The sequence below is a fragment of the Gallus gallus genome, chromosome 3, assembly GCF_016699485.2.
Source record: "Gallus gallus isolate bGalGal1 chromosome 3, bGalGal1.mat.broiler.GRCg7b, whole genome shotgun sequence".
NCBI lineage: Eukaryota > Metazoa > Chordata > Aves > Galliformes > Phasianidae > Gallus > Gallus gallus.
This window is the reverse complement of record NC_052534.1, coordinates 35,665,422-35,691,038: the sequence shown is the minus strand read 5'-3', so window position 1 is coordinate 35,691,038 and position 25,617 is coordinate 35,665,422. Positions and strand designations below refer to the sequence as shown.

At 35.5% G+C, this 25,617-nt stretch overlaps 1 protein-coding gene across 30 annotated transcripts in view; it reads right to left on the bottom strand.

Moving 5' to 3' along the window:
- The window catches only part of RGS7 (regulator of G protein signaling 7), a 258,096-nt gene that overhangs the window by 128,222 nt on the left and 104,257 nt on the right, over window positions 1-25,617 (bottom strand). For 26 of the 30 annotated variants that reach the window (XR_005858068.1, XM_046938436.1, XM_046938438.1 and 23 more), the window contains one exon: window positions 5,133-5,229. The exons of 1 other annotated variant lie outside the window; for it this stretch is intronic. Coding sequence is in view for 28 of the 29 variants with exons in the window: in XM_046938436.1 (XP_046794392.1) it covers window positions 5,133-5,229 (97 nt within the window). In the remaining variant the exon portion in view is untranslated. Of the gene's footprint in view, window positions 1-5,132; window positions 5,230-8,169; window positions 8,235-8,568; window positions 8,790-25,617 lie in introns of those variants that run through there. 3 more of the 30 variants (XM_046938447.1, XM_046938445.1, XM_046938441.1) reach the window with 3 other exon arrangements.

Sequence of the window (25,617 nt, the reverse complement as noted above, 5' to 3'; positions counted from 1 at the left end):
ATACAAACATCTAGTTCACATTACCAGCTTCTATCGAATCATCTTTTTATTGCTTCATAACAGTCCACTTGGAAATCTTCAAACCAATAATTTAAACAGGATTCTATGGCAGATTTTGTATTACCCTTTGTAGCTCACTAACCTGATCTTAAAATACATTCTTTAAATCACTGTGCAGTCACTAAACTCTCAGTAAAGTTTATGAATTTATGTGGTGATCAGTGAAAGGCTCTACTGACGACAGATATCTATCCATTCCATGCTAGACACTGCAGTGAACTGTGCAAAAAACTCAAGAAAATCTATTGCCTTCATCGTGTTGCACAATAAAAAGAAAACAGTACTTTCGAATTATACTTACTGATCTTTCCATCATCTCATGTGTGAAATACTCTTACTTATACATTAGACCAGCTGAAAATGCATCCTGTCTCTATGGAGAGGTACATGTAGGCTTTATTCATTTAGTTCAGATTGGGCTATCAGTTATTCCTGAGTCTTCTTTTCACATAATCTCTCTTTAGCTCTCATCATGGTCTCTGTTCTGCACTTTTTGATACAGACTCAAGGTGATCAAGAGACCTATTAGATACTAAAAAAGCAGTAAAATGATCCAGACACAACAAATAATGCATACAGAAGCCTAGGAGAACATTCCATGGAGAAATAATATCTAGTTGAAAGCCTGCTTCAGTTTTTTCAGAAACACTAGAAATCACACAATTAGAAGATGAACATGAAATGCCTCCTCCCTGGAAGCATTCAAGGCCACTCTGGACGGGTCTTTGAGCCACCTGGTCTAGAGGGAGGTGACCCTGCCTATAGGAGTGGGGGTTGCAAGTAGATGATCTTAAAGGTCTCTTTCAACCCAAATCATTCTATGATTCTATAAGATGCCCAAAGACAAACTCCATGGCTAATATGAATATTTAAGATAATAACGTGAATGGTCACAAGCAGACTATTTCTTCTTCATAAAAATAGTTATTCCACTGACAAAGACTCAGAAGCTGTTATTTGAACAATGATATCTTCCAGCATAGTGTGCCAATATGCTTATGCAGTCACAGAATCTCAGACTATCCTGAGTTGGAAGGGACCCACAAGAATCATCAAGTCCAACTCCTGACTCCACACAGAACTACCCAAAATTCAAACTGTATTTCTGAGTGTTCTTCAAACACTTCTTGAACTCCAGCAGGCTTGGGGCCAAGACCACTGCCCTGGGGAGACTGTTCCAGCGCCCAATCACCCACTGGTAAAGACCCTTTTCCTAATGCCCTGATGCAGCTCCATGCCATTTCCTCAGGCCCTGTTGCCACCACCAGAGAGCAGAGCTCAGTGCTGCCCTTCCTCTCCCTGTGAGGAGCTGCAGCTGCCACAGAGCCGCTCTTCAGCCTCCTTTGCTCTGGGCTGAACAAACCAAGCCACTCCTCATGCACCTTGCCCTGTAGAGCCTTTACCATCTTTATAGCCCTCCTTTAGGTGTTCTCTAATAGATTTCTGTCCTTCTCATATTGTGGTGCCCAAAACTGTACACTGTGCCCAAAGTGAGGTCACACTAGTGCAGAGCAGAGTGGGAAAACCCCTCCCCTTGCCTGGTGGCAGTGCTGGGCTGGGACTACCCAGGGTACAGTTGGCCCTTTGGGCTGCCAGGGCACAGTGTTGACAGATTAATCTTATCAACCAGAACCCCCACATGCCTTTCTGTGAGGCTGCTCTCCAGTCTCTCTTCCCCTAGTCTATACATATATCCAGGGTTTTCCTCTCCCAGGTACAGAATGCAGCACTTCTTCTTGTGAAACACCATATGGTTGGTGTTGCCCAGTTCTTCAGTTTGTCAAGATCTCCTCAAGTCCTATATCCAAGTCACTGATGAAAACATCACAGAGAATTGGCCCTAAAATGGAGCCCTGAAGAACCTTACTAGTAACTGACTGCCAGCCTGATGTAACCTCAACTCATTGGCTACTTGCTCACTCATAAGACAATCATAGACCTTCCAAAAGAGTTTCCATTAGCAATGACCAGTGTGGTACTAACAATACAACAACTCTGTTTTCAACCAGTGATGTTCTAGGATGCATAGGCCCTTTAGTCTGTTTTCTACAAAGTTCTACGTGCCTATTCATCTGTTTGTATCTACTCTGAGCCTAGTTGCAAATAACATTGTGGTGAATCAGCTTGATGTAAACTATCATTACAAAGACCATCTGCTACAGCACACTGTAAGTTCTTGCTGTTCAAAGACCTCACAAGCACTAGCTGAATGAGGTCATTCAGCAAGATTCAGTAAGGGCTAATGTCTAGTGTAAAAATATTATTGGCCAAAATCACCCTAGGCATACAGTATCCTGTTACAATGGCCCCAGGAGGCAGCTAGTGTCAGGACTAACCAGTAAAGTGCTATGTTGCTGAAGCAATTTATAGCTGGGTAGTCAGTAGAATATCTGTTCTATAATGGCACAAACATTGGTATAAAAAAAATTGAATGCAATGAAACCATTAGCTCATCACATCCAAGAAGAAACACTGCAGCATAATTCTGAGGTTCGATATTTTTGTTGCTTGCCATTACAAATTAAAATGCACCACAGGCATCTACCGATGAGCACAACAGGTTGTAGGTCTGCCAGAAATACAAACAGAAGTCAGTAGTCAGCTCCCAGTACTGCACTTCCAATGATTCTTTTATGCAAAGTGCCACTTGGAATTAGTCAAGGATGCATTTTTTCCTCTTCAGTATTTGTTCATTAATATGTATAATAAGCCCTATCATTTCTGTTACAAACTTTGCAATATACTGAGTTGTTCACCATAGTTATTTGAATAATATGAGGTATAATTTTATCGTATAAAAGAATTCAAATGAGTATCATTAACATCACTGATGCTAAACAGCTGTGAAGAATTTCTCCAAAACAAGGGATGGAGTGTAAGGAACAGGACAAGTGTCAATTTTCGTGTCTGTTTTTTTTTACCTCCTTGTCTGCAATGTTTTGTATTTTGGCACATTGGAGTTCAGTCAAGAATTTAGGTTTTTTTCATAATTCATTTCACCTCCTAGATATAGGTGGGTTTGTATTCTTTTTCATCAAATGGTTTAAAACTCAATCTAACATTTTAATACAGTAAACTCAACTAAATTATTTTTTTAAAAAGATTTCAAGAAAGAAATCAAATGAAAATAGTGTTTGAATTCAAGCAGCTTACATACACTTGGGAACATATTCATCAGACTTCAACATTAAGCAACATATTTGCTCTCCATGAAAACATGAAATGTAAAGAATATAACTTTTTTTTCAAAATTTCACAAGGTGAAATAATCTTTAACGTACCATTATTTTTCCTTTTGTGCTCTTGCGAAGAATAACAATGTGTAGTGTACTGGCTGTGAAGAATTACCTGTATCTGAAATGTTTCGCTGTGTGTATATTTTACTTGTAAAAACATCAAAGGAATGACTCAGTAAATGAGATAATACAATCACATTGTCCTATTTTTCATAATCATAACATTCTCCTAACAGGTCAAATTCAGATACCTTTCCCCAGACTTCTTTTGCTAATTTATTCATCCTTAATAGACACGGTCAGTAATTCTGCAATAAAGACTACCTGCTGTCTTAACTAGTCTGCCATTCTCTGTTTTTAGAAACAATAGTGAGAAATACAAGAAAAGAAAAATTAAAATATCACTCCTGCTTTTACAACGATAGCCCGTAAGACAGAAGAACAGAATTGTAGGGGTTGGAAGGGACCTATGGAGATCATGAAGTCCAAATCCCAACTACAGTAGGTTGCAGAAGAAAGTGTCCAGTAGGTTTTTTGTTATATCTAGAGAAAGAGACTATACAACCTCTCCCATGCAGCCTGTTCCAGTGCTGTGTAATACCAAAGTAAAAAAAACTTCTCATTTTCACAGCAAACTTCCAGTGCCCCAGTGTGGGCTCATTGCCTCTGTGGCTGGGCATAACTGAAAAGAGGCAAGCTCAAACCACTTGACATCCACTCTTCAGATATTTATAAGCGCTGGCAACATCCCCTCTATGTATTCTCTTCCCAGACCCTAAGGATACCTATAAATTGTTAAGATTAATTTTAAAAATTGTTTAAAGGTCTCTAACAGGTATTATCTATGGCATAAACACAAGCACGAGTACAAGCACTCGTAGAAACATGCCTTAACTCTGCATACCTATGTAATTTGCTTCTCTCCTCAAACAAACAGTTGCAAAGTTCCAGCTTTTACGGGACATTTTCCTGGGCAGCTGGCTAGATATACCACATGCCTTTATAAATACACTCAAATATATACACCACTTTTATTTTTTTTTTCTTTTTTCCAGCAGAAGGGATGTAAATATTAAGTTCATTAAAAATATAATTGTGCTTTTCTGGGGACTTTTTTTAGTAACCCACTGCAAAAATTACTGCAATTGTATTTGAGGTAGAAAATCCGAAAAGGAAAAAAATGAATTGCTATGCCTTTTCTTCCTCCCCTCCGCCTTCTCCCAGTATTAACTAGATAGTTACCAGTTAATACTAGTTAATTAAAAAATGAATATATTTTTGTGCATACAACAGTACTGGCTTGAGTTACCTATAAAGTTTATGGCTGTTTTGCATGTCATAACAGCCATCTCAGCCTTAGCTTCTTGGCACCAGCAGTCAAAGCTCATAAAAGCAGATTGTAAGTGTTGTAAGAAATATCAACAATTCAGCATCAATTGTAGAGTGTTATGATTGTTATCTTCTTGTGTGGATGCTGTGATAGTTCTTATATACTGGCCTATATTTTAAACTACTCGCCATATAAACAGGTTAAAAATCAGATCTGAAATGCAAAAACACTGCAATAAAAATAAATTGAATTTTTTCAGTAGAATACTGCCATCAGAAAAAAAATACTAGACAAAAACATACATGAAAACACATTCCAGTGTTCAAGAAACATAAAAAAAAAAAAAAATTCTATTGTCAGAGTACTGAAAGGACAGTCAATGTCTGCTCAGACGAGGTAACTGTGAATTCCCCATAACACTAAGGTCAGTGTTTGCCATCTGAGTATCCTCTTACACAAGGTAAAATGGGAATCTTAAATAATATCGAAATCACGCTGACTCTTACCAGAAAAGACACTGGGGATCTTGGAAAGAAAACTTTTGACTGTACGAATAGGAATCCCATTTTTCTCATCTTGCATGCGAGCTATGACGTCTTCCATCTGAACACATATAAAACAAAAAATAAAAGAAAGAATAAAAAAAGTCAGAATTATTCCTGTAAGAAATTCTACAATAAATCCTAGGCCAATCTCTCAGAAGTAAAGGTCCATTCTTGCTACTCTTTTTTAATATTAAAAGATTTAGATTTTTTTTGAGCAAGATAAAGTATTAGAAGTACTTTACCACAGTCAACAATAACTTAATGTATAAGCTCAAAGTCTTTAGAGAAGGAAATATAAACATAGAAAAGGTATAATGTAGACAAAAATAGTTAAATACTATTTTTGGATGCAAAATTTAATGTTTGATTGTATTACTGGTACTGTATCGAATACAAAATTGTAATACACTCATTCACCCTTCCATGGCACTGACACAGTTGTCAAAGGCTGTTCGAAACAAAAAAATAGAGCTTTTAAGTTCAAAGTGAAAAATCCCTCTTTTGAGAAGTGGAAAAAACTAAGACATAATGCAATTTTGCCTCCCTGGAAACAGCAGGGCCAGAAACAGATTTTTTTTAAATAGCTAATGGAGTGGATATAAAAACATTTAAAATGATTTTGCTGTATTTTTCTCATATTTTCCAGATCAACCAATTATACTCAACTCAATTATACAGGATAATCTGGTCCATATATTTTATAATTCCAGCTCAACCCAAAGGTTCACTTTCATATGGACTACAAACACTTTCATTGGAATATACGAAGACTGTTTACGCAGAATCATTGGCTGAAAATGCCATTTTTTATTTTTTGCAAATTTCATAGTGGATTAATATCTTAATTACATATTAAATATCTTCCACCTTTCTTTCTTTTCTTCTTTAAATGCCTTACTTCTCAAAATATAAAATAATATTCTGGTACAATAACTTACAACTGTGTTCTTTCCTTAAATTACCAACAAAAACTGAATCTCCATGTGACTGAATATTTCTTATTGCTAGTCAAATCTTAAAAAAAAAAACTGTGCTATCTCATCTATGTTCCCCAATAAGTTCCAGGGGAAAAAAAAAGAAAAAAGAAAAAAAAAGTTTTAAAAGTTTGCAACTGGGTGATGTGGAAAAAAAGAGAAAAACAAATTATTCTAAACACCTTTTTTCTGCAGAAGTGTGATGACTGCAATCAGCAAATAGCAAATCAGCATTATTAGCAGCTGTGAATAAATTCCCGCAATGGAGGTGTTGTACAAATGCAGGAAAAGGAGAAGGAGCTGGGATCACATACATGGTGTACATAGGAAAAAAAAACAACAAAAAACAAAAATCCATACCAAAAGCGAAAACAAAATCAAACACTTCCACTGCTTATGAAAAACCTGTTTACACAGTGTCTGTAAATTCAAATGCTCCCTCTAGTAACAGATCATGTATTAACAATCCAAGGAACACAAATCCAGCAGCATAGTCCAAAGCAAAAAAAGTACAGAGAAAAAGCAGATGTCCAATAGCATGGAGCAAGATGTGGAATACTGAGATTACTGTTCTCATTTAAAGAATATACAAATACAACTCCAAACAAAGGCAGCAATGGTTTCTGTCTATGTCAATTTATGACATTCATTTAGCATGAAATTTAATTATTTAAGTAGAAAAAGCTACTAATAATGTTCCAAAGAAACAGTCAAGTAGACAAGCTGTTGTCTACAAAATTGAATCTGTCCCTACATTTATTGTCCATACGAATAAGTGAAAGTTTCTTTCAACTCCCAAATTCAGATGGGAAACCATCTTTATGAGCTTCTAAATGTGAATGAAGTCTCTCAAATTCAAGTGAGTATCTTTGCTTCAAACAATAAAGTACACTCAGAGATATATGGGTTTTCTGCAGAAATGTACATTGTAAATTTGATGATAAATTCTGCACATGCATTGTAGGCAACGTAAAACAAAACAATAAAGATGCATTTACATTATAATAAGTGGAACTCAATCCTGAAACATGATATTCCAGGAAGTGATATGCAGATACTTCTTTCTTAGGAATGCACAAAAGTGCAAACAATGACTAGCATTATTTATGCTGTTGGCAATCAGTCTTTCGAGTGTATGTGGAATAAATTGTTAACTGACATTCACATATGCTTCCTTAAACTTGCGTCATGGACAGGTTTTAAGCTAAACTGCATAAAACATAATTAGGACAGTGAGATCTTGGATGAACTGCAAAATTACACACCTCCTGCAGGCCTAGCTCAAAATATTGTTCTGTGCCAATTGTGAACACCCTTTATGCAAAAGTCCGCTCACACACCAGAAATCACTGTTGTGAGCAGCTTGGTTAGTTCAGCATAAAAAGATTACTGCATAATAACTGGAAATGATCTGACACAAGATAAAACACAGTACACACCTTACTAGTTATAATTGATTTGGGAGTCTTTTCTATCAGTCAGTCTACTAAGTTCTTATTTCTCTTGTCCCTTTTGAACCAAAAGCCTAAAAGGTCATTTGTCTTTTATGGTCACCTTAAACCTTAAAGTGTGAATTTTTTAAAAAAGGAAAGCTTTGATTAAATATACAACATCCTCTAATCCAGGCTACAAAGGTGCACAGTTTAACTTCAAGTACATGTAGTCCCTTTTTCTGCAGTTTTGGCTGTTTTAAATGCAGCAAACGTATAATCTCTTGCACAGAAAACATGTCCTCATTTAATTATATTTGGGAAGCAGCACTCGAGGCTGCCATTCATCAACAATGACTTAAGACAATGAGAAGGGCAAAATGTTTTAATTAGAATGATAAACAAAAATGTTCGTCTAAATTTGCTTAAGAATTCTAATCTGAGAAACACAAGCTGATGCCTGATATAGAAATTCTCCTTTTTTTTTTTTTTTTTTTTTTGCATCTGAGTCACCCGACCTGATGCTCATAAGGGAAACAGCTCCTTCATTTCCCCTCACAATTGGTTTTTTCCAGTCTTTTATCTCCTACTTACCTTGCTAAACCTGACCAGCTTTAGCCATGCAATGGGATTAACTTTTTTAGCCTTAAGCCTTCTTGGAGAACTAAAACAAAACAAGTACACAAACAACTGCCTTATGATCATTCTTAAAACAGAGCTTAATGCGCATGAGAAAAAATAAGTTATATAAGCAAACTTCATACCACTTCTCAGACACAGTTACAGAATAAACAGGGGAAGTATACCAGAAAGAGGTTTCCAGTGCAGCAAGGATTCTGCAGGTGCTTTTCTAAGTAATTCCAAACATCAAAGATTGTGTCATTTATTTACTACCGAGTCAGTTCTAACACTGGCAAAACTCATTAAACTTCTAATGCCTAAGGCAACTCAAACGAAACATAAAACAGTATTATTATTTAAAACTTCACTCACCTCCTTGTGAAGATAATTTGCAATCTTGGTCTTGACATACAAGGGTACTGTCAAATTTATTTCAAAGAGAAACTCTATGACAACACTGACAATGCATCTTACGTGAAGAAAAAGTATGATTGTGAGAGCTAGGAATGGAGAAGCACATGGCCTACCACACAGGCAGAACCCACTGACAGCTGACAAGCCCACGGGCAGTGGTATCTGAGTATAGCAGAAATAGCTTGAAAGTTATCAAGACAGAAGCAAAGGTGGGAGTTTGCAGTTGAGTGCACTTCTGAAGGTCTGAGGAAGAACTGTGCTAATTCGGCTAATTTTTTTCTTAGGTGGTCATAAGAGGTTTCTGCCACAAGGGATACAATTCGCCTTCTCTGTCTTTAATCAGTTTCTACCCCAAAGGTAGCTCCATGATGGACAGTGGAAGGCTTGAGAACAAACACCAACTAGTATCCATTACGTACTTTCAGCTGAGAGAAATGAATCCAGCTCCTAGGAGCAAATTTTTATAGCTTCTTAAATTTCAAAAACGTGGTCTGGGATAACCCAGATCATTAAATTTCTAAATCTAAGAATGAATTCCATTACTAAGCATACAAATCTTGCAAACATTAGTCTCTCTGCTCATAATTTGGCATTGGTGCTTCATAAGAAGCATTTTTCATGTGAATCAGTAGTTAGTAATATAGTGATAATGAATTACCTATATTTGCTCTTGCTTTCAACAGTAATCTTTTGAAATTCCATTTTACTACATGTGCTCCCTCACACACTCTCTACTGGAGATTTTCTGTTGAAATGCCCATCAGCTAAAAAGCCTACAATGCCAGGGTACAGAGAATTTGGAAAAAAGCCTATTGCTGTGCTTCACTGAGGTAGAAATCTGTATGTTTAGATGAATAGCTGAACTACTTCATCAGACCCACTCTAGTTGCTTAGTCTCTTTCTTCCCATGTGAGCTGCTCTTTGCATGGACTACACATGTCAACAACCACTGTAATATCCTTCTTTAATTAAATCATCACAGTGCCACCTGAGCACTGCCCAACTCAGTGAACCAGGGGGCTTTTTCAGCTAGTCAAGCTGCATCACAGAGAAGTAAAGAGCACAAAATGTAGCAACTACAACTCCCAGGAGGCTGCACCAACAAGCACAAATTCAGGCAAGCTGATCATCAGATAAAATATTTCAGTGTTGTCCACCAAACTAAAGCAAATCACCTCAGGTCAGGAGTGTTGACAACTGTTTTTGTAAATCACATAGAAATGAAATAGTATGACATCTATATACCCAATATTTTAGCATTTTTCCTTTCACAAAGTATTGGATTATTCCAGTTCTTCCTTCCGCTTAGGAAGAAATCATGATTTCATCCGCTTAGGAATCAAAGTTTAGACCCTTCACAAGCCCATAACATTACATTTGTCCAAAGTACAAAACTGAAAGTTGGCTTCAGATATCTAAGATTAACCACAATGGTAATGACAGACATGCAAAGGAGTAGGGAACTGCCCTATGAATCTCAAATTTGAGAATCATTTATTCAATGAAAATAATATGATTTTTAGATTGCTTCTATCCTCTTCAAAACCTTTATTCCTGCAAAAATTATTTGACACCATAAAATCAAATGGAGAATCACAGAATCACAGAATTGCTCAGGTTAGAAAAGACCTGAAAGATCATGAAGTCCAACCGCAACCTAACGATACTACCCTAACTCTAACAGTCCTCTGCTAAATCACGTCCCTGAGCACCACATCCAAATGGTTTTTAAACACATCCAGGGATGGTGACTCAGCCACCTCCCCGGGGAGCGTATCTGCAACACTGACATCTCATGGTCCTGCCTATCTGCAGAATGAAGTCACCAGTGTGAGAAAATAGTTCATACTCTCAGTTCAAATGAAGTGTTTGTGGAGGGCAAAAGAACTTCTGGCTCCATAAGTAGTGAACTCTGTATTGAGGCATTATCTATGTTCAGTATTAATGATTGCATTTGTAATTATCAATTTGTGAATATCTAATTAAAATTCAAATTTATTTGTCCTATTTATTTGTATTGTTTCAGATACAGCATATACAAACCATTCCAGACTGGCTGCAATGAATGGTACTATATACACTAGAGGCATATGCTTACATTAAATGAGTGCAAGGCAAGCCTTTGTGTTTGTTAAGAATAATTTGAATTTGCATGAAAATCGATGCCAGTTCTGTGCAATTACTATTGAGACCAGAGTTACTTGGGCAAGTTAGAGTCTTAAGGACAACTAATGAGCATCTAAGTACAGAGATATCCACCTCTCAGCAGTGTTGAACTATATAATATTAATGCTGAGGAAAATAATTCCATTCTTCAATATGTATTCTCAAAGAAGAAAAAAGCACAGTCTTCATATAAAGTATATTGGAATCACATAGAATATTCAGTCAGTTAAATTACTGGCAGCTCAAATGTTAATAACCATCACACTGCAAAGAATTTTCCACAAGGTTATTTTACATATTATCTAAGAGAAAGTATTTCTGAGTAATCAATACAGTAGTAGCATCAAAAATACAGGAAAAAATTATAGTAAATGGTCTGCCAAAACAGAATTTAGTTTAGCTCTGTTTTGTACTTTTTAGAGGAAGCATAAATTAAAGTGTGTTTTGAACTCTGGTGAATAACCTGTAATTGTATGGCATGTTTAGAAGCTACAGCTGTCAGTGCCCCTAACTAAAAAATGGATTAAGGTTAATACCTATAATATAACATCATACAATATTGAATGGAAAACCTTGAAGATACTGTATAGTACATTCTGCACACAGTGATTTAGGCCAGATCAACTGGAAAGTTGATCTCTGTGGCCCCAGATTGACATTTCAAAACAATACTGCAAAAAGGTTTGGATTTTTTTCAAAGGAGAAAGCAAAATGCCAAAATTCAATAGACAAATGCCAGAACAGATTCTCATACCCTGTGTACAGGCCAATATTATAACGAATATTTTGAAGAAGAAGAAAACACAAGCACCTATTTTTAGTGGGAATGCAAAACGGGCAGATTTAGCTTATACAAAGCACCCTCAGCTACAAAAGTGACAGATAAGTAATGAGGCCTTGTGCCTTCAGAAAAACCACAAAACTATTAGTGATAGGATATAGCAGAGTCTAAAAAAAAAAAAGAAAGAAAAGAAAAAAAAAAGAAAAAGTGTTATTTCTCAGGAAAATACTTCTTTCATTCCAAAATAATGTCATCCAATTTTAAAGTATACAGAACAGATATTTTCTATGTTAGTATAGCTTTCTTATGTCATCTGTTATTAATAGTTTTAAATCCAAATTTGTGTGGCTAGAGACTTCTCCTGGCTTATCAGATGATCCAAAACACAGCACAGCCACAACACAGCAGTCTATCAGTTTAGAAGTAGCATTTGCCAGGCAAGGACAACTTTAAATAAATATCATTATTCTCCAAATTCCATATACTGAAGCAGTAATTACAAAAATATTTAATCTTATATTGAGAGAAACAACATTACAGGGTGAACAATGACAATAAAATGGAATATCAATTTTTAAAAAGAGCCTTCATGTATTTTGACCGCCTGCAGCCTGCTCTGGAGAACAGCTGATGAGGATGCTGATCAAAGTAGGGGATTAGTTGTCCATTCACAATGAAAATGCAAGGAGGAACACTTTAGAGAAAAGAGCCTAACTCATTTGGTGATTTCTGGATTGTTTTCTACCCTGTGGTGATGGAACAGTCAAGCTGAACTTCTGATAACCCTTCAGCATCCCAGAAATTGAGGAACCACATATGAACTGTGTCTAGCTCTGATGGTCTTCAAATTGCTCTCATGCATTAATCTCCTTTAAATACAAAAATACAACTACTACCACCAAAACAGATTTTTGCCAATAGCTACACTCTTGTAAGAGACCTGTATTCATGTAACAAAGTTGTTCTTGATAACTGTATTACCATATGATAAGCTTTCAGTGATCAATCATGTTTGGCATTGAAAAATAATAACAAAATGGGAGTTCTGCTGATGTAATACAGTAATGTAGCGTTACATGAGAGATGGATTGATTTCACATTTCACAATCATTTGTTCACTTTCTGTTACACAATTATTTAAAAACAATTATTTAGTTTACCTTCTCTGAATAGACATAAACTACAGTCACAGATATCCTGACTTTCTGTTCTCGAAGCATGTATAATTTACCTGTTTTCACTTTAAGATCAATGTAAATGAAAGGAAAACGAATTACTGAAGTACTGATCTGTCAAGCAATATTCTACAAAAACAAAGGACAAATTCAACAGAAAATACAATCATTACACATTCTATATGCAAAAAAAAACCAAACAAAAAGAAAAAAAAACAACCAAAAAACATCAAGGAGTGTACTAAACAAATGAAACAGAGCAGTTAAAGTGTTTTCTGTAAAAATTCAGCAACTGTTTTCCCTCCTCATTAAAAATCCTTTGAGCTAGTAGAAATTTCAGGCCTGTTCATCTTCTTAGTGCTTTTGAGAACATCACATACAAAAGTAGTTTGGCATGTCAGAGCTACCTAATATCTCCTGTGAAATAACAACTCAGGAACTGCAGTGAAAACCATGGGTTTATATAAGCAAAACATATATGTACTAGCCTATCCTACAGACATACTTCTGCATGTCATTTTTTCTCCCACACTCATTATATAAAAACTTAGGCTTTACTTCTATTTTGCAAAAGCTTTTTACGGTTTAGAAATTTATTTTAATCCGAATGGGAAAAAAATGTCAGCACTTGATAAGAAATAAAACTATGAAAACAAACAGTTCAAGTCAGAATTTTTTCATTTTGACATAATTTCTGTCTTCTATTAATCAATGGTATAATCAAAGTATTAAAGGTATTTTTCAAAGAATGCCAAAATTGCCATTATTTGATTTATAATTTCTCAACATTTCCAGAGATTTTTTTCAGTACAGGATTTTAGATATATCTGCCTAATTCTAAGATGTAATTAAGGTTTCATTAAAATCCAATTATCGCACGACTGACTAAGTGTTTTCATGGTATCCATAAATTTCTGGTACTCCCCTAAAAATTACTAAAATCCTGATTGACTGAATGTAGCCCTTTGTTTCTCTTAACAGTTACTTGGAAAAAAAGTCAGAGTATTGACAAGGATTTTAATTCTACACAATGAATAGACAAAACAGAAATGAAAATTCCTTGTTAAGAAGCCTAGTTAGCCATACAGTCTTATCACAGCAATTTTCCTAGAAGCGTTCTTAAAATGAATCTCTGAAAAAGTTCAGTAGAGCCAGTCTGATGAACTCCAGTAAAGCTTCTAAATTTCATCTCATGTAGTTACCTCACAGACATACACAGCTATTGACTTGGCTTCATTTCTTCAATTAGGTACATATTCAATGTACATGATTTCCAAAAGACCTGACCTTCTTTATCCATTCATAAAATAAATATTATTTTTCTCACTCTACATTGCCATATTTTCACAAGGATCCTCTACCCTGTGGCAGTTCAGGAGCTATTTCAATAAAGCTTTATTCATCAAAGCATTAAATACTTGACAAATGTGAAGGTTGAAGTTTTTTGAGAAAAACTGGAAGTACCTAGTACCTAGTCCATTAACCTAATGTTAAAAGGTGGTAGGCTGACAAAACATAGAGGCTGGCACCGAGATGAGTATTTTCTTGCACTTTGTGAAAAAGAACTCCATTCTAATATAATATTTTCTAGTTCAGATTTTGTCTGGTCACAGTATAATCAGCAAAAGAAAAACACATTTTGTGATACTTCCTTTCAATGTATGTAGCGATTACATCAGCTGTAGGACTCTTCTGGTTGCTGGAAAAAAATTAAAGAGATTAAAATGAACTATCTCCTTCTGTCATATATATATATTTTTTTAATATCTTTTTTTTTTAAAAAAAAAAAAAGGAACTTCTTTTATGAGTTCATGTTATGGCATTAAGGAAAATCCAATCATATTTTAATTGCCTTAGGAAAAAAAAGAAACTATTTTCGGTTTTTAGTCTATTTTGCCATCAAAACACTAGCTTTTGAATTCTTATAATTTTGACACTTAAAAGCAAATCAGGTCTGAATGTTCTGTGCTGGTCCAATTTAGTCAGTTTGACATTTACTGAATCTACGTTTTATTTTTCTTTGCAGTCATATTCCTTTTGATTAGAAATATTGTCTTTATTGTCAAATCATGCTTGTGACACAGAAGAAAGTAGGGCAGCAATCATTAACAGATTTGAAATGAGTTCTGAAATGTGTGAATGATGGCTATAAAACCATTTGTTTAGTCTACATGATAGACAATTAGGAAAGGAGATATTCTTTTGTTAGAAACCAATTCCAGTATTCACATTCTATTACATTCTCTCCGTGTATATAATGAGCATAGAATAAGACTAAAATCAGACACACTATAATTTAAAACCAAAAACTGAAAATGGATTTGTTTGAGTTCAAAATCCAAATAATCTCAGGATTAAAGCAACCTAATAATTTGTGCATTTGTGAGGAATGTTACTTTTTAGCCAAATTTGGTTTTGCCAGAAGTACAGGCTCATTCTGGGTATTTTCTATGGTGAGAAGAACACATGACAAAATTGCTACTTTTATCACTGCAAATGATATACAAGAATATTCCAGCTCGTATCTTGTAAACTGTCCTCTTGCAACCTAGTACAAGCTTATGGAAACACAGCAACTTACATCACCAAGAAAACATCCATGGGGAAACAGGGGTGGACAACGAGTGTCAAATTAAGTAATACTCATCACACAGAATAATTTAGCCTCCCAAATAGAAAACATGTATATTGAACCCAATCGGTGGAGTGCACTGAACATTCACATAAAAGAGTATCAACATCTATCCCAAAATCAGTGATTTTGCAGTACAAGGAAAATTTCACACTTCAGGAAGGACTCTGTTACCAGAGGATAGAAGGCACACTGTTTGTCCCCTCAGCAGACTTGCAGTCCTGCACATTCTATTTTCTGTGCAAACAAGCCAAACACTTAACTTCTTACTGTGTCAAACTGGTCTAGAGAAAACCTGTTGATGACGATGATGTCTCCTGGAGGTATAAGCTGGAATAACAGAGTACACTGCACATGGAGATAGGGATTTTGCTTTCCACTATCACTCAACTAATGAACTCAAATCCAAATCAATGTACAGGAACAAAGTGAGCTTTGTTTTCCAATAGATTTTTACTACAGGGCAAAATAGCACAATACTGAAGTTTATCTACTCAATGGATGGATACTGAACCGTCACTGAGCTACCAGTTTAATGAATGAAATGGAGCCGTGCACTTTTATGTGCACCACTGGTGTTTGCAGGACTGAAGCCTATGGTCAAAGTTAATGACTGACTAAATGACAAATTTATTTAATTCAGTATAAATCAATGCTTGATTCTTTACAAGCAGGTGGCAGAGTACTTTAAATATACTGGACACAGCTAACAGTCCCTAGAGTAGATGACCAGGAGGTTTGTCTGCAAGAATAGACCAGGCACTTTCAGCTCAAGAGTTATCATATATTGCTTGACGTAGCCAAATTGCTTTTAATTTCTTCTAAAATCTATCCATTTAGACAGAGCTTTTAGTGATAAGTATGGGAAGAAATGATATAGATCATTTCCATAATGGGAACATTTTTATTGATGTTTTGTCACTTCAGACGTATCTACACAATGTTTTTAACTGGAGGCTGTCCACTCCTTCAAAACACTTTAAATGTCTATATTTCATAAAATCAGAAGAAAAACAAAACACATCTCTACTGATTGAAAACATTATACATTTTTGAGTAATGAAAGCAAAGTAAGATGTAAGCAACATGAAGTTGATAACAGACTGACATAAACTAGCAATCCACCTGTAAGGACATTACTTCAAGACCTTTCCATTTCACAGACTGCACTGAATGTGTTCTTACAAGTGAAAGAGCTGCCCATCAAAATAATTTCCAAACTGTTGCAAGTATACATTTGAGGGATTCACATAATTGACAGTTTATAAACCACATATATAATGAAGAGAGCATCAAAATTTTAGCTATCCTGGAAATGGAAGTCCTACAGTCGAGTAGAGTTACTCATTTCAGCACTCCACCTGAGACTCGCACTGTGCCTCTTGTGGGCTGGAGTACATTTCATTAGCTACCTAAGCTGGTAAAGGACTGATGGGTGATGGAGTCCTAAATAAGTTATCATTTCTCAGCAAAGAGTCATCGTAATTACTTCTTTAAGCATGAACTCTGTCAAAAAATGCAGACCAAACATAAAGGAATGACACAAAATGCACTGAGAGCAAAACAGAATCTATTGGTAGGATATATACATATGAGGGCAGCTTGAAAAATAATGCCTCCTGTGTTATTATGTTTGCCCACAATGTCAGAGGCAGATGGTGGTGGTATGACAGTAGAGGTTCCCATCAATATTCCTTCCCAGCAATATTCCACAGCTGTTGCTGTGCGACAGATGGCAGCAGTGGGGCAGTCTGACACAATGGTGTCCGACATGGAAGTGTGTATGAAGCAAAGGTGTGGAACTGAATTCCTCCATGCAGACAAAATTACACATGCTAAATTAATTGACACTTGCTGAATGCTTTTGAAGAGCAACAGTGGCTGTTAGCACAGTGAGGTGGTGGGTAGTGTGTTTCAGCAGTGGCAACTGCGTCATGAAAGACAAGCAATATTCTGGACAGCCATGCACAGCTGTCGCCCCAAAAACGAAGAGCACTTCGATCATCTCATCTGTGCAAATCAGCAGATTACAACCAGGATACTATATATGGAGCAGGATATTGGCTTCAATACACTGGAAACAATGATGGCAACATTGGAATATCACAAAGTTTGTATCGGGTGAGTCTCACAGATGATTGTGCAAGAACAGAAAGAACACCATATGTAAACTGGTTGGGAGCTACTGAATCAATACAAGGCTAAAGGTGGCAGTTTCCTCTATCACATCATTACCAGTCATGAGATGCAAAGATAATGGTGTCACAACTATGAGCCATAGTCAAAACAGCTGTCAATGGAATGGTTACATGTGAATTCTCCATCGAAGAAGAAGTTCAAGATGCAGCCCTCAGCAGGTGATGTGCACTCTGATTTTTCGGGATTTCCTGGGATCCCAACAAACCATCAGCTCTGACTGCTACATTGCAACTATCTAACTTTGCTCTATCAAGTAATGTTATTGTGCTCTTTGTATTTGTTGTAGTTGCCATGGAAACAAATATGAGAGATTACTTTCAGAGCAACCACATTTTCATTATGCACTCACTTGGCAGCAACCCCATCCTTCTCAAAAAGGTAAATCCTACAGGTACAGAAATGGAAAGGAGGTACAGACTAGTTTTTGAAGGAGGAAAGATTAAGCAGATTAGGACTCTGTTGAGCAAAAACAAAAAATGAGGTTTTGACATAAACCTATAACATTAAGACTACTATGAAGAAGGTGAGTGCACAATGAAAGCATGTATGCCTTATATACCTTTCTATCAAGACATAATAATTCACAACATTAGTTGAGAGATATCTGGTTAACCTGAAGAGTTTATCTTCCTTACCTTTTGCTCAGTTTTCCAGACAATGGCATTTCAAATGAATGTAACACATTTTAAACTCTTTCACGTAATCAGTATGATTTGACATTCAGTAGTTCTTGCACAGTATCTAACTGCTCATCCTGCTAAGGACAAGTGGGAGCCAGGATGATATAGCTGACTGTGGTTGTGCCAAGTGGGGTGTTATCCCTTAGCTGAAGTAAGGGATTTACAGCTTTGAGTGACCTAGCAAACAGAGGAAGAATCTCTAGTTCTCCAATCCATAACCATGATCTCAGAAGGCCTCATGGGGCATTCGCATGTTTTGAAAGTATTTAAAGTATGACAAACATAAAAATAACTTTATAATCTAGCAGAACACATAAACCCATGAAAGATAAATATATCATTACAAATCTATCCATATAATTATATGAGATCTTGGTGAATATGCTTTTTCCTAGCTTGCCATAAAGTCTTTACATTTACTGGAGTCCAAAGTTACATTGTTCCTGTTTCTGAATTACAAATTGCTTGAATGACTTTTTCCACCTAAGATATTTTATACTCATGTGTTTCTCCCTTAGGCCTATTGAGCACATCCTAGATAATGGTATTTTCTTACTTTGCCAGCTATGCTTTCTGTATATCAAGGTGAGTTAATCAGGTGCCTTTGCTGCAGTAGACTCAATAAGAATTCATTTAACCTTCCTCAAATTTAATTAATAATGTTTCAGGCAAATGCTACCCATCCATCATATAATTAAGAAAAAAAAAAAAACCAGATCAGTAAAACTATCTTTCTTCTGTCTTGACACAAAGGAAGATACTTGTAGTAATACCTGTATTTACGGATTCAACTATAAGTTTGGACTACTTTTAAACAAGCCTTACCGGTCTTTTCTGTGGGGTCAGAAAGCCTTATTAAATTTTTAATAGCAAAAAAACTCCACAGAGTATTTAACTGAGAAAAGTTTGACCTTAGGATAAATAATCTGTCAATAAAAGTGTTTTCATGGTTTCCCTCCATCTTAGTGGTCATAATTAAGTACCATCACTGCAAATGAAACTGGACTGAGTGGGAATCTTCGTACTAATTCCAGTCAGGTCAAGTTAGTAGCTCAGATATAGGTCCTAGAAACTTTGTATCCCAAATTTCAGAGAAAGTTACCCTCAAAAAAGGGAAGCTTCATAACAGTGAAGTTCCCACTCAAAAGAATTCCATATCTTTTTGAAATACATTTTTTCTATCACCAGTTTACCTGTTTTACAAGTTTAAAGGATAAGAATTAACAGTGCTTAACAACCTGAGTGCTACTATTCTTGAGACAGTTCTGAACCAGTGCATGGGAGCATTCAGAAGAAACTATCTCACACTCCAAATATACAAGAGATGAATAACTGCTAGAAGATTGGATACTTACTGGAGAAACCTTGTATCCCTATACAGAGAAACTACTCTAGAGAAGTCTACAGTAAAAAATCAAAACATAATCATTAGAGGTACTCTTTAAGTAGCTACTTCTACCAAGTTAAAAATAAATAAATAAATAAATAAATAATGCAGATTCCTACTTCTAGATGAAAAGAGTAAACATATTGCACAACTAGCTTTTACTCAGGCAAAATTAAAGGGGCTGTACAAAAACAGTACAATATGATTCAGTTTCAAACTGATGGGAAAAAAAAAAAACAAGAAGTAAACATATCAACTGTGATAAGATTCCAGTAGTATTTGGAAACAAGCAAGTTTCATTTAGCAGATGAAGTGCTTGACAAGGACTTGAAAATCACAGAATTTCATAGTAGCTTAGGTTAGAAGGGACGTTGTGAATATCACTTGTGCATTTAACTGTACTTTCCCAACAAACAAAATATACAAGAAATCTGCAGATGTAGAAGGCTCATTAGAAATAACCAGATTAATTCAGCTCTTCTCTCAGTGATGGTTTGCTTTGTGGTGGTTTTTTTTTTTGTTTGTTTGTTTTTTGTTTTTTTGTTTTTTGTTTTTTTTTTTCCTTTCATATGCCAGTTACACGCATTTTCCCCTCAGAGTATTCCCAGTGGGTACCCTGAAGCATCTGAAGAAGTTGTACAACCAACTGGAAACCATGAATCAGAGTTTTATTAACAGCACACATAATGAAATGAGTTACTGCTACCAAGGAACCGTTAATAACAATTGTTTTTAGTCTCAAGATCTAAATTTTATGCTAGGTTGGTAGTTCAGATGTCAAAATCTTCCATATAAAAGATCAAAGGAATGTTCTATCTTTAACAGAAAATTCCTCTTATCACTATTCACTCTAAGTCATGGGGTTTGCTGTTCAACAGCCAGAAACTACACAATTATACTGTGATAAGTATGATATTCAGTACGTAGGAACAACATCAACTAATAGCTTAGCATGACCAGAGTTGACTTCCCCACAAGTCACCTCAACCTGAACCTAGTCACCTCAATCACTCAATGTTCCAAATCAGATCATAAAACTGTAGTTTCCAACCAATAGTTTAAGACTAGTACAGTGCACGTCTTCTGATAGATCCTGAAGCAACAGAAACTAAAAATTAAACCAGGTGCCAGCAAGAAGTTTGTAAGGAAAACTGTTGCATCTGAATCCTGGATGATTACTCCACCTAAACACCTCACTCATACTCAGAGCAAATTATTCTTTTTGCTGGTAAAGCAAAGTAATAATGTTAAACATAAGCTAGTACCACACTAGCAAGTTAAATTCTAGTCAGTTCTAAAGTGTGCATCATCATAATGTAACACAGTGCATAAAGAACGGAACCCGTGCCTTGAAAAGCCATCATGTTCTGTAGGTACAATCAGGTAAATAATTCAATTGGCCCAAGCAATTCAGCAATGAGATTGGATGCTTTAATGAACATTTACAGTGGATATGGGCAGGCATTTTCATGTAGCAGTACTGGAACAAGAAGCAAGAATGAAATAGCCTAAGTACATTCAGTAAATACATGGAAGAAATATATGGTTAAATTGGGATGCAGGCAAACTTTTTTTTTTTTTCTTTTTTAAATCACGGAATGCAAAAGAAGAATAGTTAAATTTTGAAAATGAACTGTAAATAGAAGTGGGCAGATACTAAAAAAAATATTTTAGAAATAATCTTCAGAAAAAGCTACAGGACCCCCATGAATTCATTTTTCCTTAGAAGCTGTTTGGCTCGTAGAATAAATCCTGAAAAACTCTGACATTTCCGAATAATTATTGCATTTTCATTGAGAGCTGTATTGCTTTAAAAATCAAAGATTTCATGTTCATTATTGACATTAAAATAAAGATTAAATGCGCTTAAAGTTATAATGATTTATATCATTTCTTCTTACATTAAAACTATTCATTTTGAGATCCTATCTCCTGAAGGCATATTACTCATGTAACATTCTGAGATGTAATTATATTGAAAAATTGAATATCTGCACTTTAAAAAAAATCTATATTTTCCTATTATTTGTCTTTAGGTTTTCTTCATTTGTTTGTTTTTCCCCTCTAAGCCTGCATTTTGTTGAAGGAATTATGACTAATTTCTAATAAATCTAATGAATCCAAATCTAATGAACTGAGGTCCTGGTAGTTCCATACTGTGGCACAGTAGGGTGACAGTAGGTCTCAAAATAAAATAGCAGGCATTCTGCTTGCTTGAGATTTCCTGCAGCCCACCACAAACACACTGGGAAAGCACATCATTTGCGTTGCTTTTTATGTGGCTAAATAGATGCTCCTTAGCCCTGCTGCCTGGCTTAGTTGCTAAAACATGTTCAATGCATCACAGCAGAATGTGGCTGCCCACTGCAGAATCTGCAACATTCCAGAAGTGTGTTGAATGTGCGCGGCATCCATGGCTATATGGCATTGATACCAAAGCTAAATTATATAGACCAGATTCACATTAGGTTTCAATTTAAGCTTAAACACGTTTTCTTTCCATTTTCTGAAGTATCTCATATACCTCCAGATTTATGTTACATATTAGTATGTAAATACTGAAGAGAAATGGAAACAGAAACCATGTTGATTATTTATACAGTTCTACTTCTTTTTTGGTAACTTCAGGTTACCAAGCACTGACAATAATTTTCCAGTTTTCTCCCCCAAACCCATCCTCTTCCCACCAATTGTAACATTAGTTCCCATCTCCAGGACAGAAAGCTTTTTTTCCAACTACAGTTGAATATCAGGAGGTTTAAAGATCTGAATCAACACTATGATTTCTAATCAGCGTGTCCCAGTCTAACCTGTCCTAATCAATCAAGTCCACAATTTAAAATGATTGTCTTCTTGTATTTCCTCCAGCAAGTTATTGCTGTAGTGTAAGCATGTAAGTAGGGTCAAATGCTTAACAAATAGCTCAGAGCTGAGGACAATTTACAGCTGTATGATACTTTATCTTTCTTTCTTTCTTTTCACTTCAACCTATTAGGCTAAAATTCATAATGTTAACAAACATTTCTATATATAATAGTTTTAGTATTATCTAGCCTGTTGGATTTCCTGCAGTTAATGCACTAGAATATGATATGTTTTTCTACATAACCTCCTAAATTATTATTATTTTATAAATATAGCAATAAACTGTTATAAAAGGCCACCAGACCAAAAAAAAAAAAGAGCAAATCCATGGGACAAAAAGCTTATGTAGGCTAATAGAATCAAAAATGAGTCAAACAGTTTCCAGTATATGTAATCAAAACCTGCAGCTAATTATTTTCTGTTTCAGCTACTAAACAAATCTCTCATGCAAAACCAGAAGAGAAAGAAAATAAGCAATGGGACTGAAGAGCTACATTTATGAAACTAGAATGTTACATCCTCTTAAGAGCTAGAGCTTAGAATCAATCCCACGCTGCAGAAACTTATCCAATTTATGTAACTTTTCCAATACCACTAGCTTTCAGGACAGTGCTCTATCCACCAGGTCTACCCTGAAATATTGTTTACTCATGTTTGTGCCACATACATAACTCTTTATCAATCAGTGAGGAAGTCTGGCACTGAAGGATAACATGCCTCATACACACACATTTGGAAGCAGAGAGACACAGAAGAAGAACATCAAGAGAACAATCCCACAGCATAGTAGCACCAATTATCATAGGTTTTGTGTGGTAGGTCTACTCTTTTCAGTAGAAAAGAGTAAGAAAATATGGATTCACTTCTCCCTTTACACCAGAGTTGGTTAAAAAAGGGTTCCAGTTCCGTGAATCTATATTTTCTTATTTCTTCCTATAACGATAAATCCATTATTTACTTATGATCAAATGTAATGGGCAAGTAAAAGAACTACCACTGAATTACTACCAAGTTACTACCTATTTTTCCAGATGCCTTTTTGTTTTTATTGTGGATAAACTGAATCACCCACCTCACAGCACAGAAAATTATTTTCAACCAACCAACCGATTCTGAAGGCAAAAGCAATATTCAAGACTATAACACTGGAAATACAATGAGTTGTGGGCTTTTTGAGCTGCAAAGCTGCCATAATCAAAGTTGTGCTGTGTTCTATTCCCACATCATGCTACTCCAAGCAATTTGAAAGTGCCCAGATAACCATACAGTGAAGGAAATATAAGCACCAATTCAATGGAAAATTCATCAATAGGTTAGACTGCAAAACATCATACTTAGTCTAGGACATGCGAATGTGAAAAAGTTAATGCAGGCTTCCTACCTTCCAACTCATTTTCTATGTTGTTTTACTCTAAGATAACTAATTATATTGTTAGCATGGTGTGGTCACTTTCTATTATCTGTTACAGAAACTATGTCAGAAAATCATAAATCCATATATCTCATTCTTATCACCTTCTCACTTAATATTACAGCAGCAAAAACAAAGCAGTGAATCTAAATAATAACAGTATTTCATAGTATTTTCAAATTATTTGCAAAGAAATTCTCAACATTCTTCATCGTTCCAATGACTATTGTTTTGAAAGCTTTTTTAATTTATTTTTCTTTTTTTTTTTTTTAAGCTTTAGATGAGGCACACAGAGTTTTGAATGAGATGCCTAAAAAAAAAAAAAAGGAGTAAAATTTTCAAATAAAGATTCACGACAGAAATTCACCTGAATTCACCACAGGAGAATATGAGATTCTTCAAAGGGTGTGTCAAGTCTAAATAAGAACCCATTGCATAACCAAATAAACCTCCTGGTCATATTTTTTAAAAATTGTAATACAGAGCTGAGCCCTCTCTGGCCTTGCCTGCAGGATTGAGCACAGGGATTTTCCAAACTCAGTCCCTCTTGAGGGCAACGGGACAGCATAGCCTCCCTCAAGGGCTCCTTCACTGAAGTAGCAGCTGACTTTCTGTCTGCTTTTGCATCCTTGTCAAGCACATGAATACAGCAATTACTATTTCTCAATCTCCATAGTGCTCACCTACTATCATTTCAGGAGTTGTAAAATGCCTGACATCCTCAAAATTCAAATTAATATAATTAATGGGTACTTAACTTGAAATTTCCTTCACAACTTCAGATATATAGCAAGGCTTATAGACTCAAAAGATACACACTGGTTTTGTTACACTGACTGCAGACCTGACAGCACATAAAACATTCAGCTTCTCTAGATTTTAAATTCAACTGTCAGGAGGTAAATCAACAGTAACATTCCTTCTTCTGAATACACAAGACAGCAAGAATTAATATTTATGGGTAGAGAAGATGTACTGAAAAAAAAGTGAAGGGTGGGCAAGAATGAGAAAAGGAATAGAATGGGCTTCATGCTGGAAGTGATAAAACATGGACTCAAAAATTCCAAACAGAGATGATCAAGTGGTGAGGAGACAAATGTGAAAGACATGAAAGGCAGAAAAGTGAATACAGGAAAATTAATATTTCTCATGATACACGAACCAAGGATATGAAATTAAATTATACTGAGCAAAAAAATTAGGACAAAGAAAGAAATGTATACATAAACAGGTTGTGAGACTAGCAATTTCTATTTAACTAAATATAAATTGAAGGCTATTTGAGCTTCTGCAGCACATGAAAGACTTTAAAAATTAACTGAGCTATATGTCAGTCATGCTGGGATAAAAGCACAGCTTTGCTGTTGCAAAAACCTGTGTCACAGTTTTTAAAGATGTATAATCAACGCTATAATACCTTTAAATGTATTATTCAAATTAAGTTCATGCTTCCTCTGCCTTGGTATCTTCAAAATTTCACTGTAAAAAGGATAGGAGGGTGAGACTGACAGTTTTCTTCTGAGAGCCTTAAAAACCATTTAATGCTTCAGTTAGGATGATGTATGACAGATGACTGTTATATATATTAATAGTTTCTTTTGTGCACACAACTGAAAATATTTCATACATGAAAGAAGGAAGAAAATAAGGTAGAGGCTCTATGATGAATTCACATACTAATAAAGTGAAACAAGAAAAAACTGGAATTTTT